This window comes from Pan troglodytes, chromosome 15 (genome assembly GCF_028858775.2).
Source record: "Pan troglodytes isolate AG18354 chromosome 15, NHGRI_mPanTro3-v2.0_pri, whole genome shotgun sequence".
Classification (NCBI taxonomy): Eukaryota; Metazoa; Chordata; class Mammalia; order Primates; family Hominidae; genus Pan; species Pan troglodytes.
The window spans coordinates 97,393,774-97,408,395 of NC_072413.2; the positions used below are offsets into that span (position 1 = coordinate 97,393,774).

Sequence of the window (14,622 nt, forward strand, 5' to 3'; positions counted from 1 at the left end):
AACCCCCGCAACTCAGAATGTGCCTCCAGTCTGCCATTAGTCCAGATCTTGGGCTGACTGACATCGCTCAGCCAGTCACAGTGGGAACCAACCATTGGATAGCTACTGTGTCCCAGGCACTGTGCCAGATTTACATCTATTACTGCAGCAACCTCCTGGGGTTATTCCATTTTGCAGATGAGAAAACCAACACCCTGCGCATCAAGAAACTTGCGCGGGGGTCACAGATGATAGGGGAAGGTAAGGGGTCCGGATTATACTTCAGGTTCTGCAGATTTCAAAGCCCATGTTTGGGATGAGCTGCTTCTCTGGGCTAAAATTTTGTGTATGGGCTAAAGTGCAAACACTCTTCATGGACTAGACACTGAGGGGAGAATCTGCTCATTGGTTCCTTCTTGAAGAGTAAGTTTTGCATGAATGACGGGTGGAGTGTGAGGGTGGGAAGCTCTGCACACCCTGCAGAAAGAGGCACAGCCGGCAGGGGGAGCTCACCCTCACGCATCCTCCAGGTGCCTTCCTAGGACTTTAAACTGACTCTGGGATCCTACAAAGAGCTCCTCGGGAGCCTCATTAAAATGGAGAAGAATGGTTGAGGTTCAAGCCACAACTTGATCCTTTTCTACCAGAACACTCTTGAGGAGTCAGGTACAAGCGGCAGAAACAGGAAGCAAAGAGAGGAGAGTGAGGAAATGGAGAGAGAAGAAAGGAGTGTGATTTTAACGCCACCCTGGGACTTCGGAGGCACGCGGGCCTCCCACTTGGTTATGGTTGTTCGGTCAGTCTGGAAGCCTCCCCAGAGCCCGCACTCTGCACCAGGTGCTGTACAAGCCTCTAGGAATTCAAACAGCCAGGTGGGGACACACAGGGCCTCACCAGCACCAGCATTTCCACGTTCATTTTCCTGTCAAGTTTGGCCTAACCCATGTTGAGGAGCTTCTCTGTTGCCTAAGGGGGAAGAATATGAGTTTGGGGAAAGTTTTCTATACACACACATATATATGTATTCATATGTGTGTATGTATGTGCTCATATATACCAAGTAGGTTTATACAGAAATAGGTGACACACATGTGCGTGCACACACAGATACGCCTGCATTTGGGCCAAGAAAAGCTGCCCAGAAGTGAGAGGGTATCACGAGGCTGTTAAATAAAGACCAAGAGCTGATGGACAGTGGTGTCATGACCTGAGTTAAGGTTCCCACCTCCATAAACTGCTACTGAGTCCACACACAGGGACTTCCCAGTCCTTTCACCTTGTTTCTAAGGCATCTACTAAGGGTGGCATCTGTGAAGGGAGCAGCAATCACCGGGAGGCGCCCTCCTGAAGTCCATCCATTACGAGAGCGGCACAACTGCACGCGTGCTCTCCCTGCAGGCACCGGGGCACCAGCACTGCAGTCAGGAACCAGTGACCAGCATCTTCGCTGGATTCCCCCCAAGAAGCCTGAACTTCTCAGCCCCTCCTGTGCGTGGCTGGTTCTTCCCTGCCTCCCTCCTTACCCTCAAGGGCTCACCCCACCTCCATATCTCACAAACGGAGCCCTAAGCCCAGCCACGTGCCACCAGAGCACGTGGGTCCACCCGCTCACCCAGCCTGGTACGCTCTGCCACGCCTACCGTTCACACGTCTGCCTCGGTGCCTCAAGGGCAGGGCTTCTTGAGTCTGAATTACCCACAGAATCTGTGTTCCACTAAGAACACAACTGTTGCTAGGTCCAGGGCTGAGGTTCCCAAATCAATGGACAGATGACGCACGCTGCTTGCTGGCAGAGCATGGATGATTTTGCTATCCCCAGTCTCAGGAACATCTCCTGCTTCCTGGGAGTGGCTCCGGCTTAGTCTGGTCATCACAAGCATTCACTGGCTGTTTAACAGGTACAGGCGCGGCACGCAGCTTTTCAACGCACCCGGCACTGCTGAGGTAGAGAGTGTGAGGCTCCCTGAAGGGGGTGACAGAAGCTCCTAACAACTGGCCCAGGATCCCACGCCTGGAACCAGGTCTCAGTGGTCCATACACCCCGACGGCCACGCCTGCTCACCTCCAGAGCAGCAGGCATGTGCTCTCTCCCAGCAGGCGTTAGGGAGTGCTCCCTCCCTTGGCTGAATTCCGCCACCCAACCCCTGGCCCTAGCTGTGCCTTTTGCAGACCCAGAATGAGTCTCACCCCTCCTTCAGGCGACAGCTCTTCAAATCTGTGAAGACAGGAAGATCATGTCCCTGCTAAGACTTCCTCTCTCCAGCCCAAGCACACCCAGGACCAGCAGGGCAACTTCATTTAAATAACAAATTTGCCAGTGCATTTAAATACGATTCAAGTTATTCAAATTCAATTTATACACAGAATTTTAGGAATATATTAGATAAGGGGCTGCTGATTAAAATAGTAGGGTGACCCTTAATGACATTACTGGATCCTATCCTACACCCACCTCAAATTGACATTTAAATAAAAATGAGTCAAATTCCTGGGTCAGGTTAGCAGCTCTCCCGCATTACACGCATTTGTTTTGCCAGATCAATAATAACACGAGCACGGTGCAGAAGCAGCTGCTCACTTCAGCTAGGGTTACCGTCAACACTGTCATATCCGGGCTCTCCACAAAGTACCCTCCAAACCAACCACCACTATCATTCCCTATTTTCTTCACAGTCAGTGCCATTTGGGTTCTGAGCTCAAGTCACATGCACTTTCATTGGACTGGCTTTATTCTTTTGCTCCTACAATGTACGTATTAATCACCAAGGAAATATAACTGGTGGCCGGGTGCAGTGGCTCACACCTGTATTCCCAGCACTTTGGGAGGCAGAGGCAGGCGGATCACCTGAGGTCAGGAGATCGGGACCAGTCTGGCCAACATGGTGAGACTAAAAAATAAAAAAAAATTGGCCAGGTGTGGTGGTGGGCACCTTTAATCCCAGCTACTCGGGAGGCTGAGGCAGGAGAATTGCTTGAACCCAGGAGATTGAGGTTGCAGTGAGCTGACACAGTGCCACTGCACTTCAGCCCGGGAGACAGAGTGAGATTCTGTCTTAAAGAAAAAGAAAAAAGAAAATATAACTGATGATTTACAGAAAATTGATTCCCTCATTTTTAAGTGGAGGTTTAATTTAGCATAACTCTGTATATTGGGAACCTGGGACTATTTTTAATGTCTTACCCCATCTCTCAAAAAAAAAAAAAAAAATTACAGACATCTCTTAGTGAGCCTCTTCTAGAAACTACTGGGGAAAAACCACCTATCAATTGCCAGTTTACATGAAAAACAGGGAGGTTTTTCTAGGCCGGTGAAATCTAATTGCTAGCTATTTACACAAATAACACACAGAGCTAATGAAACAGAAGCAGAGCCTGGCATGTTTCCAGTAACTAGCCTGAACAGCCTCTTATCCAAAAGCATTCAGAAGAAAGTAAACTTTAAAATGATTTGAGAGAAAGGTCTATTTTCATGACAGATGGCAATGAGGGTTCTTCAATGCCAATTTAATCACTTTCCCTCAATTTTCAAATGCTTAAGTTGTAGCTCCAAGTGTCTGTGCAGGCAGCACTAGAGCTGCCGAACCGCAGCGGGGCAACGAGGATGACTAATGTGTGCTGTGGTCTCGCCTGCCTTTGCGAGTCATTTTAGGGCAATCCTACCCAACTCAGGAAAGTAATGCTGTTCAATAGATACTGTCTTCTGACATCAAAACAGTTCCGTTCTTGTGGGCGCCATTTTTATGTCATGCAGAGGCTGTTCTCAACTGGAAGCATACTTCATCTCTTTTTGATCCAATAACCTTAACGACCAAATCTGTCAATGGAGAAATGACAGAAAAAACAGCTGCTAAATTTTTAAGCAGGGACTTTGGACAATTTAGTACCATTCTTTTCACAAGTAAATGAAGAAACTGGGTCCCAGGAACCGACAACACAACACCCATTAAAGGTGGTGCCGGAACAGGAGCTTGGGATCCCGACTCCAGTCTGGCGCTATCCCAGCTCCACGGGAACTCGAACTTTGCCGGGGAATAGTTTGAAAACCCAGCTGTCTCATGATGTTATTTTATGTTTGAACTGTATATATGTTTTCAAAAAAGATTTTTTATTATTAGGCTTGGAAACTTTTAATCCTATAAGAAGATAATTCTATGGACAAATTGGTCATCAAAGTTCTAGAAGGCTCTGGGGCGTCTAGAGTCGGAAACTCAAGTACTACAATGCTATTGCCTTTTAGAAATTAACACTAAGCTTTACAGACTATTTAATATTTTTGGTAAGGTATCCCAGGTGTAAAGCTGATACGAGAGGTGGCAATCACATGCTTCCTCCTGGTATACATCAACAAGCTAGGAAAGGTACAGGTGTCAACGCCAGGAAATGTCCCAGCCTCACGCAGACATGAAGCTTGCCTCCAGCGCCCAGTGCAGCAGGTAAACTAACCTGCTGAGCAACGCAAGCAACGCCTTAAAGAGTTAAATTTACCTCAACTGTCAGGGGGGATTAGGCAATTGATCTGCAGAGCTATGTCTTCCCCAAGAGAAACTCCCAGAGCATCCTTAAGACGACCTGTGTTGCAGCAGCATTTATCAAACAGTTGGGGGAATAATTCATGTTTTCAAAATCAGCGGTGTACTTAGGACATCAGAGACAATGTGAAAATTTGTGGTAAAGAAAAACTGGTATCAGTAAACCTGAAAACTGGTGGCAGAAGGAGACAGATCCCTCTCCCACCCCAAGGACATGGTCCCAACCTTTTCCTTCCCCTAAATCCTAAGGTCTCCTTTTCTTGAGTTCCCGCTGCCTGCAGAGATGGGCAGGCTGATGAGGGGGGCTCCTACAGGCCTCTGGGCCCCACGGCTATGTCTCAGTAGCCCCCAGCTTAGCACAGCCCAGGGCAGGAGGTCAAGGTTCCAACAATGCTTGGGCAGTAAGATGGATTGTGTAAAAGCTAAACTCACAGGGCCTGTCCCACTCCAAAAAAAGGAATAGACAAAAATATTAATCATGTTTTTCTTTTAATAAGGGTTTTTACTCAAAAGTGTAGCTTTGAAAATCTCTAGCTTGTTGTGAAAACCAGGAAAGCCAAGGAGCTGCCTCACACTGCACACCACCACGTGAAGCTGTGGGCCGCTGTGTGTTTGCAAACTCTCCATTACCAAGGCTGGAATCAAATGCACCACTTTAAAATCAGAGCCAACATTTAAAATTAGGAGGATGATGCATGTCCTACTTTGATTCAAGGAGAAAGGACAAGTTCTTAGTACAGTAAAACAAAACACAAAAGTAAACAAATCTTTAGAAATCACTATATATATGTGTGTTTATATATATATTTTTATATAATTAGGATTATCATCATTTCAAACTATTAAAAATAAGGTTGCCACCTTACCTTTTCTTTTGGTAATGGGGTTTTTTTTTTTTTAAGAGAAAAAACCAAACATTTTGCCCAACTCTAGAGTTTCCCAACTTCAATTCTGTTTTCTGCTGTGCAACTTCCCCACCTTCACGCTGTATCCCCAAGTCCCGCCACCAGTTCTGGCTGGCAGGAGGCAGAGCAAGCTTTCATTCTGGTCGTCAAGATGACAGGCCCACAAAAGTACAGCTGAGACGGGAACTGAATTCTTCCCCAGGAAGAAAATACCTATACCCACAATAGGTCTGCAAAATCTCCCACAGGTACCTCTTCTCCCTTTCTTGTGGTTGTTTGTTAATTGGTTTGTTTTGCCTAAAAGCAAGATGGCAATCTTAATCAAAAAGGGAAGCTAGATTTTTAAAATAACTTAAAAAAACCATTTTTATATAAAGCAGCAAAAACATATCTTCCTCTCTGCAGAAAGAAAAATGTTAACAAGGAAACACAGCGATGTGAACCGACTGTCCGTCAACTCCTGCTCCACTGGATCCCCCATCCAGCTTCACCTCGAGCTACTCCTTAACTCCAGCAGTGCTGTCTGAAGAAGATCCTTTGGCGTCTTCAACTGCTCTTTTACTTTCTTGATTGAGACTTTCATTTTCGGACCTGGTCCCATTAGGGATAGAGTTTTCACCATTTACAAGCCCGTTTTCTGTGGCCTTTGCTTTGCTGATTGCCTCTCTGATGTTCAAGGCATCCTGCACTCCAGCCTCCTCCTCGAGGTTTCTCAAGACCAGGGGGAGCCTCGAGTCCCCCACGCTGCTCTCCAACAGCCCAAGGTTACTCTCTTCATATTTGGGAAGCGGAGCCTTTTCCTCCATCTGTTGGCGATAGTATTCCCGGTTGACAGCTGCACTCTTTACTGCTTTTTCCAAAATCTCTTTCTCACCTAAGCGCAATTTGATGGCCATTTTTGCACGAACAGAAAGATCCTGGTTTTTCAAGACGGATTTATCTTCCTGGAAAACAAGAGCAAAATTAATTACAAGAAGTCTAAACCAGCAAAACTATAGAGACAGAGGGCACAACGGCTGGGGATGGGCACATGAGGGAACTTTTTGGGGTGACGGGAGGTTCTAACACTTGACTGGGCAGATAGTCGCATGACCAGACACTCACATCAAAATGTACGCTTCAGAAGTGTGCCTTTCATTGTATGTAAATTATATCTCAATGGAAATGTTACAAAACCAGAAAGAACAGCCTAAATCAAACAGTGCTACCCCATCTGCCAGGGAACTTCACTGATTTAAAAATCATCCTGTCTATCTTGGGCACTGATGTAGCCCCAGGGCAGCACGTGGGTGAATGGCATCAGTGAAGGAACAAATAAATGAGAAAGATGTATTTGAAGTTAGTGGCTCAGTCGTGAACTTGAAAAGCACAAATGAAAACATGTTTGTGAAATCACGTGAATTAGAAATTATAAAAAAGTATTGAATAATTTTAAAAATGTATCTTCTAATAAACAATGCCTAAATATGATTTTTTGGGAAATGAATGGAAAATTTCAAATGCAATCATTTTGCTAAACTATTACAGTAGTTTAGAATTAACAAGAAATCTTTCATTAAATTTTTTTTTTTTTTTTTTTTTTTTGAGACGGAGTCTTGCTCTGTCACCCAGGCTGGAGTGCAGTGTTGAGATCTCAGCTCACTGCAACCTCCGCCTCCTGGGTTCAAGCGATTCTCCTGCCTCAGCCTCCTGAGTAGCTGGGATTACAGACCACGCCCAGCTAATTTCTGTATTTTTAGTAGAGACGGGGTTTCACCATGTTGGCCAGGCTGGTCTTGAATTTCTGACCTCGTGATCCGCCCCGCCTCGACCTCCCAAAGTGCTGGGATTACAGGCGTGAGCTACCGCACCAAGCCTCATTAAACATCTTAACAACACAACAAGTTCAAAACCTCATTTATTTAGTGTAATTACCTCAATAGTTGTTTTATATGTTTTTAAAAGAAGTGAGGCTCTATCTTCAAGAAATGTCCAAAGTTTGACCTCGTTGTCCCAGCTAACAGGAAATTCCGAGTTCCCCAAGGTGAAGATTCTATCAATAGCGCTGTCTCCCAGCAAGTGTTCTTTCAGTTCTTCTACAAGAAATACAAATGGCAATCTGTTAGGAGGAAAACATAGCACTCCTCATTTGAACAAGCAATCCACCTTAGAAAATATTGTTTCCAACAACGCCATTTTCCCACGGTAAAAGCTGTCCCTAGGCAATGGGCCAGGCCACTCCTAGACTCTCCAAAGTAGAGCAGAGCTAAGTTTTGGGGAGCAACACCAGGTCAGGCCTCTCCATGTGGAATCCAGATCAAGCCTCAGTAGCACTCCATTTTTCACTGTTTCTATGAGGGACACTGAGAGCCTTTAGACAGTCTCACAAGATACTTTTTAAAGACAATCTACAGCCATGTACCCCCTTATTTTGACAATACCCCTTTTGCTAGCCATGAGCTCCGTCACACCAAGTCAAAAAAGACATTTAGGTGAACGATGTAAACAGTGAAAGGAACAAGAGCCACAACAATCCCGCAAGCCCATAACTGTAAATCTGATTGGCACTTATTCTAGTAGATGACCTGACCAAGCTATTTAAGCCACGTTCGTAACAAGCCACAAACTGAAAGAAATAAGAGCCTAAATCAAACAGTGCTAACATAAGGAGCGCCATCAAAATCTTAGTTAATGGGCCGGGCGCAGTGGCTCACGCCTGTAATCCCAGCACTTTGGGAAGCCAAGGCAGGTGGATCACTTGAGCCCAGGCGTTTGAGACCAACCTGGGCAATGTGGCGAAACCCCATCTCTACAAAAAATACAAAATTAGCCAGGTGTGGTGGCACATGCCTGTAGTCCCAGCTACTCAAGAGGCTGAGGTGCATGGATGACTTGAACCCAGGAGGTGGAGACTGCAGTGAGCTGTGATCACACCACTGCACTCCAGCCTGGGCAACCAAGTGAGACCCTGTCTCAAAAAAAAAAAAAAAAAAATTCTTAGTTAATGAAAAATATGCCCATCTCTCTCACTTGTCAGGAATTTAAATAGGAATTACAAATACACACAAGTGAACATCTCAATTATCTCCAAATACATTTAAGAAGAGGAAAGCATTCAGCAACTGCTCTTAGCATTTTATCTCCCGGCACATTATCTCCAAAACCAAAACAAGCCGATCCTATTCATGCTGAAGAAACAGACCCATGCTTCTTATGTGATTAGGAGACAGTGTCTCTTTCAGAGCAAAATGCCCCACAGCTGTCACTATTTACAATTCAAACTGAAGAACTGCGGCTGCCAGCAAACCAAACTTTTATTAGTATTAGCTAGAGTAATTCAAAGATACAGCAATTGTCTTGACATGACAAATTGTCTATGACTAGAGAGGAACTAAAGAGAATCAACAGACCTAAAAGGATTCAAGCAGTTTTAAGAAAACAAGCTATCTAATGTTCAAAAAAGTTTATTAACTTTTATTTGTTAGTAAAGATCATGATAAAATTCAGGATTTTTAGTTTTGAGTCATTTTATATTCTTTGCATACAACATGGAAGTTCTGTTTTTTTAAGCTTTCTTAGTGGCTGAAAGTTCTTTTCAAAGGCCCCCAGTATGAAGGTTACTGTTTCCTTCCCTCATCTCCTTCCTCAATCTGCCCAAGTTGCACTCTGCAATGATGGAAGCTGCAGGTGTGCGGCAGAGCTTTCTCTCCGCTACTTTTTAAAAGTGAAACTGGATTCATTTCACATTTCTGGAGAAATAAAGCCTACAAAAAGGGGAGTAAGACAATGTAGCATGTGGCCTGCCTGCAGCACAGGAGCTGACCGGGAGCTCCTGCAGCAGGTGCCCTCCTAAGCTTTCCTCCAGCACACAGGGCCTGCAAATTATCCCTGCACCTCATTCTGGCCACCACAGTGTGTGCTCACCCCGGAGGGTACAGAGCCCAGTGCCCTCCACCCTCTCTCCCTAGCTCCTGCTCAAGCTCCTCCCTATGCTAAAGGTCTTCAGTCAAACCCCTCCCCTCCTGCTCTACCTTGTCCAAACAGTCGCTGAGCTCCACAGTTTAACTTGAATGCCATTTCCTCCAGACCCCTAGAGCACTAAGACTTTTTTCCATGTACTATGTTATCTGTGAACCAGCAGGAGCAATGTGGGATGTCCTGCACATGGGCTCTGGAGTTAACAGAGGTGGGTTCTAAGTCAGGGTCATCACTTGCTTACTGAGCAACCTCGGCCAAGTTACTTATCCTCTTTGGGTTTTTTGTTTGTTTGTTCGTTTGTTTGTTTGTTTTAGACAGGGTCTTGCTCTGTTGGCCAGGCTGGGGTGCAGTAGCAAGATCACGGCTCACTGCAGCCTCAACCTCCCAGGCTCAATCAATCCTCCAACTTCCCAAAGTGCTGGGATTACAGGCATGAGCCACAGCATCCAGCCAACTTTATACTCTTCCCCCACTCCCCACCCACCCGGGTCTCACTCTGTCACCCAGGCTGGGGTTGGCTTACTGTAGCCTTCACCTCCCAGGCTCAAACAATCCTCCTACCTCAGCCTCCCGAGTAGCTGGGACTAGAGGCACGTGCTACCACGCCCAGCTAATACTTATCCTCTTTGAAGTGGAATCTACATCAGTAAAATGGGAGCACTTACCAATCAAGGCTGATGGGATTAAAATTGAGCATGTACCACATTTAGCATCATGCCTGGCACACAGTGAATGCTTCACAAATTCAAGGAATATCATCACCATCACCTCTCTTAATTATAAATTCCTTGAGTATATGAACTGCAACATTCAATTCTGTATCCATATATATGCAAGAAAAGCTCACAGTTAACCCCTTAACTCGTGTTCATTAAATTGAATTGATGAACCATTACCCAAGTACAAAAAGCACCAAAAGCTCCCACTTGAATAACCGTAAATCTAGCGACAGGGTTGCTTATGAGGAACAATGACTGTATCTCAGTTTGGGTTCTGCGGTTGGTGTGTGAACTGCCTCTCCTGTTTCAGGACTAGGTTTTTTCTGCCTCCAGTGTGACGTCAAGCCCTGGACTTGTGCTGCACTGCTCCCTGGATCCAGACATTAAAACCAAAGCCAGCAACCGCTGAGCACAGCAGCTTCCCCCACATGGGCCATGACTGCTTCCTCCGACCAAGGAAGTGCTTGGGCAGCTTCCTTCCAGAACACTTGTTCGTCTGTTCACTCACTCAAACACTCATTTACTCATTCCTACTCAGACTGTTCTGTACAGGATTTAAGGTAGTTAACAACGGCAAAACATACACACACACACACTCTCTCTCTCTCTCTTAAAAATGAAACCTCAGGACCAGGAAATTTGTAAGATACATTTTAGGATGAAAAATAAAAACACAACCACGAGAGGTCAAATCTCAGCATAAGAAACCCCAAATGACTTGTTTTAAGCTAATATAAAAGTAGATGCTCAATACAAATACTTAACTCTTTCTGGGTCTGAAATAAGAGGCTGTAGCCAGGAACATTTTGTGTTCTACACAGATTCTGTTTGCAATGTTATTTACTCTAACAGGATGCTTGGCATTAAAATGCTTGCTGGCAATTTCAGATTTAGAATGCAGAGTAGGTTAACAAATAAAGTCCTACGGTCCACGTATGCCACAGCTGACTACACAACATCACAGCATCAACTGATCCTGAACTGCTCTATGTAAGTGAAAAAGACTAGTGCCCCGTGAGTGAAATGAGGCTCTGTCAGGCTACAAATGTAGAATTTTGATATATTTACCCCATCCAAGATGTTTTAAGTTTTCTTCAAATGCAGTTGAGAATTATTTGCGTATTACAAATTAATACTGACAACACATCGAGGATTTAATAAAACATTTCTAGGGTAAAACAAATCTATTTCTTCTTTCTCCAGTATTGCATCTTGTCTCTTCCCAAAAGTACTGTAGTTTTAATACACTTTACCTTTAATCTGAATCCCTATGCTTTACACTTTCATGATTTAAAAAGAAAAAAGTCAACATCTCTTTTTTCCTGAAATGACTTACCTTCAGTCATGCAGAATACTCGGAGAAAAGCCAAAAGCTGAGCAGAGATGGGCGGCTCGGTAAAATGCAATGCAAAAACACTGGAACTGATAAAAGCAGAAAGCAAGATCAGTCACCCTGCTGCGGTTACCCACTTGCTCCAAACTGAGATTCCTTAAGTCTACAGCATGTGTGGTTATCAAGGAGAGCTGAGCTGGAATGGGTCATTCAAGCTCCTCATCTCAACTGTGAGCACGATTTTCAGCCCCTGCAAAAGGCCGCAGGCTGGGGCGGAGGCAAGTGGATATCCAGAATTGGAGACCATCCTCACAAGCTTTTCTTAGAGCCTAACAGCTGTAATCTCAGGTTGCACATAATACATTCAAAAATTAAACATACACATGGTTTTTAAAAAGTGTTAACAATAATTTATGTTGAGTTCACACTTTAATCATTAATCAAATATTGACAAGTTCAATAAAAAAAAGGTCTGCATAATCCATTTTCATTAAGAATGGTTCCTCTATTCCCTGGAGAACTAATGAATCCTAATTCCTGTCTTCTTTATCATTTTATGCCTCAAATGCAAGAAAATCTTAAAGAACTTAACTAGAAATTCTTGAAATCACTGAGGATCATGACTTCATTACAGAAACTAATGGTAGCAAAGAATTAAATGAAACAAATTGATCCAGGCCATTAACCTTTTCAAGGTGAAAGACATGAATGATACGAAAGTAGTTATTTAACTTAATGAGGATTTCAGGCCATATCCCCCAGAACTGACTGTGAATGCGCCCAACGACACAATTATGTTTACCTGAAAACGCTGGTAAGCCACCAAGCGTCGCCATGGCTTAAATTTGCTGTGCCACGGGGATAAACGGATTAAGACAAACTACTGGAGAGAAGTTTTATTAACACACCAATTAAACACTATGCAACTGGAAATAGTTCAAGTACTGCAGGAAAGGGCCAACCGATGTTTTTCTACGTACGTGGGGATGCCGGCACGAGCCAAGACCTCAGCCTTCATGGCGTATAGTCTGTCACTTTTACTCACTCCAAGCTTTATTTTCACTCTGTCGTGTGAGTTATTGTCAAAGAAAAAACCACTGTGGATCACAAACTCTGCATTGGATCGAGTGCCATAAAAAATGTAAATCTGAGATGCAGTAAAGAAAAAAGAAAAGGGCATTAGACAAACTTGGCATGTATTCTTAACACAGGGCAGGGCGGAGGCTTAGTGCTACTTTACATTTAGACACGAAATAGCTGAAAGTATTGATACACCTGTTTGGTATAGGTTGCAAGGGTGAAGCTGTGCAATTTTCCCAACTTTCCAAACTGTCTGAGACCAAGCACCCACTTCCACCACCGTGTGGAGAGGAGAGGGGAGGCCAGGAGAAAGTACCACCCAAGGCCTTACTAGTACTCAAAGGACCCCAGGTGACCTGGGGTCACCAGGCCTCTATTATAAACCTCTTCTCCTTCCAAAGGACAGCAAGGCTATTACTATAAGACTGTATTTTAAAATTCACCAAGTTCTTCCTGTCCTTTTAATACAGCAGGGTCTTTTCTGGAACTGAAAAGCAGTATCTGTCAGAAACTTATTTCTAGATCCTGTGGCAATTAATCCTGCACCTGGCAGGTGGGTTTATAAACTTTTCTGAAGAAGGAACAGATGAGTACTTTGCTAGACAAGTATTTTTCATTTTGTCTCAACTGGAATGTCAATTATGGATGTGAGTTCCATGACTGTACCGTCTGCTTGGGTGCAGACTGATAGAATGTAGGAATTTATAGACACGTATTTTCAAACTCACCCAAAGGCTTACCCCTCCTCCCACCCAAACTACTAGATTAAAAAATCAGAGATTAAAATGAAAGTATAAGACAACAGATTCCCTTGCTTTTGCCCCCTTAAATACTCTTATAAAGTTCTAATCAGTAGAAAAAATAAAGGCAACAGTTTATGAAATGTTAAACATTGTTTTAGTGTCATAACACACTTTATTTTCAGTTAACAGTGTTACAAATATTTACAAATATTAGGCCAATAGTGCAACTAACTCTGTTTAAATCTTTTTCTCTGTGGACCCAAAGCACAATGCAAAGCACAAGTGAGTAAAGCACAAGTGAATATGTGTACTGCGGGTTCTGGTCTCAAGATGTGTTCCAGAAAAACAATCCTCAATGTGAATTCCACATTTTTTCCCCTAAGTTAAGTTCCTTTTTAAGATTACCAACACGGTGTTAACGTTAGTGCCCACTGGCTGGCTCACATTTTGTGAGATGCCACGAGACCCACCTGCTCTCCAGCCCGAAAATCCTGCAGAGCCACACACTCACAGCGGTCATCTTCCAGGTTGTAACCAGTAGTGATCTAGCCCGGGGAGGAGGAAGGAAATGATGGTGAGGCAAACACACGCACATCTCACTTAATCTACAAGCTTGTTTCTGGCAATCAGAGGAAAAAGGGGATCCCAAGGTACTCAAAAGGTGGCATCTGTGAATGCTTTGGAAAATGGGGCAAAGAACTGCTTGAGCACTGAGGTTAACTCTAGTTATATCAGAGATGATTATGGAAAATTACATACCTGAAATAAAGGAAGTACAGTTAGATAAAGAGACTATATAGATTGTCACTTGCTGGACTCAACAAAACATAATCGCCTCTGGGCCTCCCTGGTGGCAGTGAGGGCAGTGAGCCCACAGGCCACGCCTCCCACAGGTGCACCTAAGCCTCCTTTCTGTTCACTGATGATCTGCACTACTCTCATTCATTTGCAAGTATTATCTTTATCTAATGTTTGGCCATTAAGAAACCCAAGTGGGTGTTCCATTGGATAAAGAATCAGGGAAAAGAAAAGCTCTATTTCTGAATTATGGATATATGCTCTGAATTAAAGAAATTAAAACTGTCAAGCATACAAAGGCAAAATAAAATAACTTTGCTGTTTTTTATGCCCTCTCTTTCTGCTGAGAAATACAATGTGAGAGTTTCTAAGTCCATTACAAATAAATATAGAAAATCCTCTCATTATACCCCAAACCTGCGTCTCCTTCTAAGCTCCCCTGTCTTAGTGAAGGTCAGCCAATGTCATGGCCTCAGCACACAAGTTACAAGGAAACCCTCGCGTCTCACCTGGTCAGCATTTCATCTTGTAAATACTGTTTGGACTTTCTTCCTCATTCCTCTGCATGGCTACAGTCCT

The 14,622-nt window shown here is 44.0% G+C and overlaps 1 protein-coding gene across 11 annotated transcripts in view; it reads right to left on the bottom strand.

Moving 5' to 3' along the window:
- Nucleotides 1-2,332: 2,332 nt before the first annotated feature.
- Nucleotides 2,333-14,622, bottom strand: part of SETD3 (SET domain containing 3, actin N3(tau)-histidine methyltransferase) — an 85,980-nt gene continuing 73,690 nt past the window's right edge. For 8 of the 11 annotated variants that reach the window (XM_063793124.1, XM_063793123.1, XM_063793122.1 and 5 more), the window contains 5 exons: nt 13,716-13,790; nt 12,403-12,569; nt 11,426-11,511; nt 7,328-7,488; nt 4,981-6,357 (listed from right to left, as the gene is read on the bottom strand). In XM_063793124.1, the coding sequence (XP_063649194.1) occupies nt 5,911-6,357; nt 7,328-7,488; nt 11,426-11,511; nt 12,403-12,569; nt 13,716-13,790 (936 nt within the window). In that variant the 3' untranslated portion in view covers nt 4,981-5,910. Of the gene's footprint in view, nt 3,794-4,980; nt 6,358-7,327; nt 7,489-11,425; nt 11,512-12,402; nt 12,570-13,715; nt 13,791-14,622 lie in introns of those variants that run through there. The other 3 variants (XM_063793126.1, XM_054666285.2, XM_016926710.4) reach the window with 1 other exon arrangement.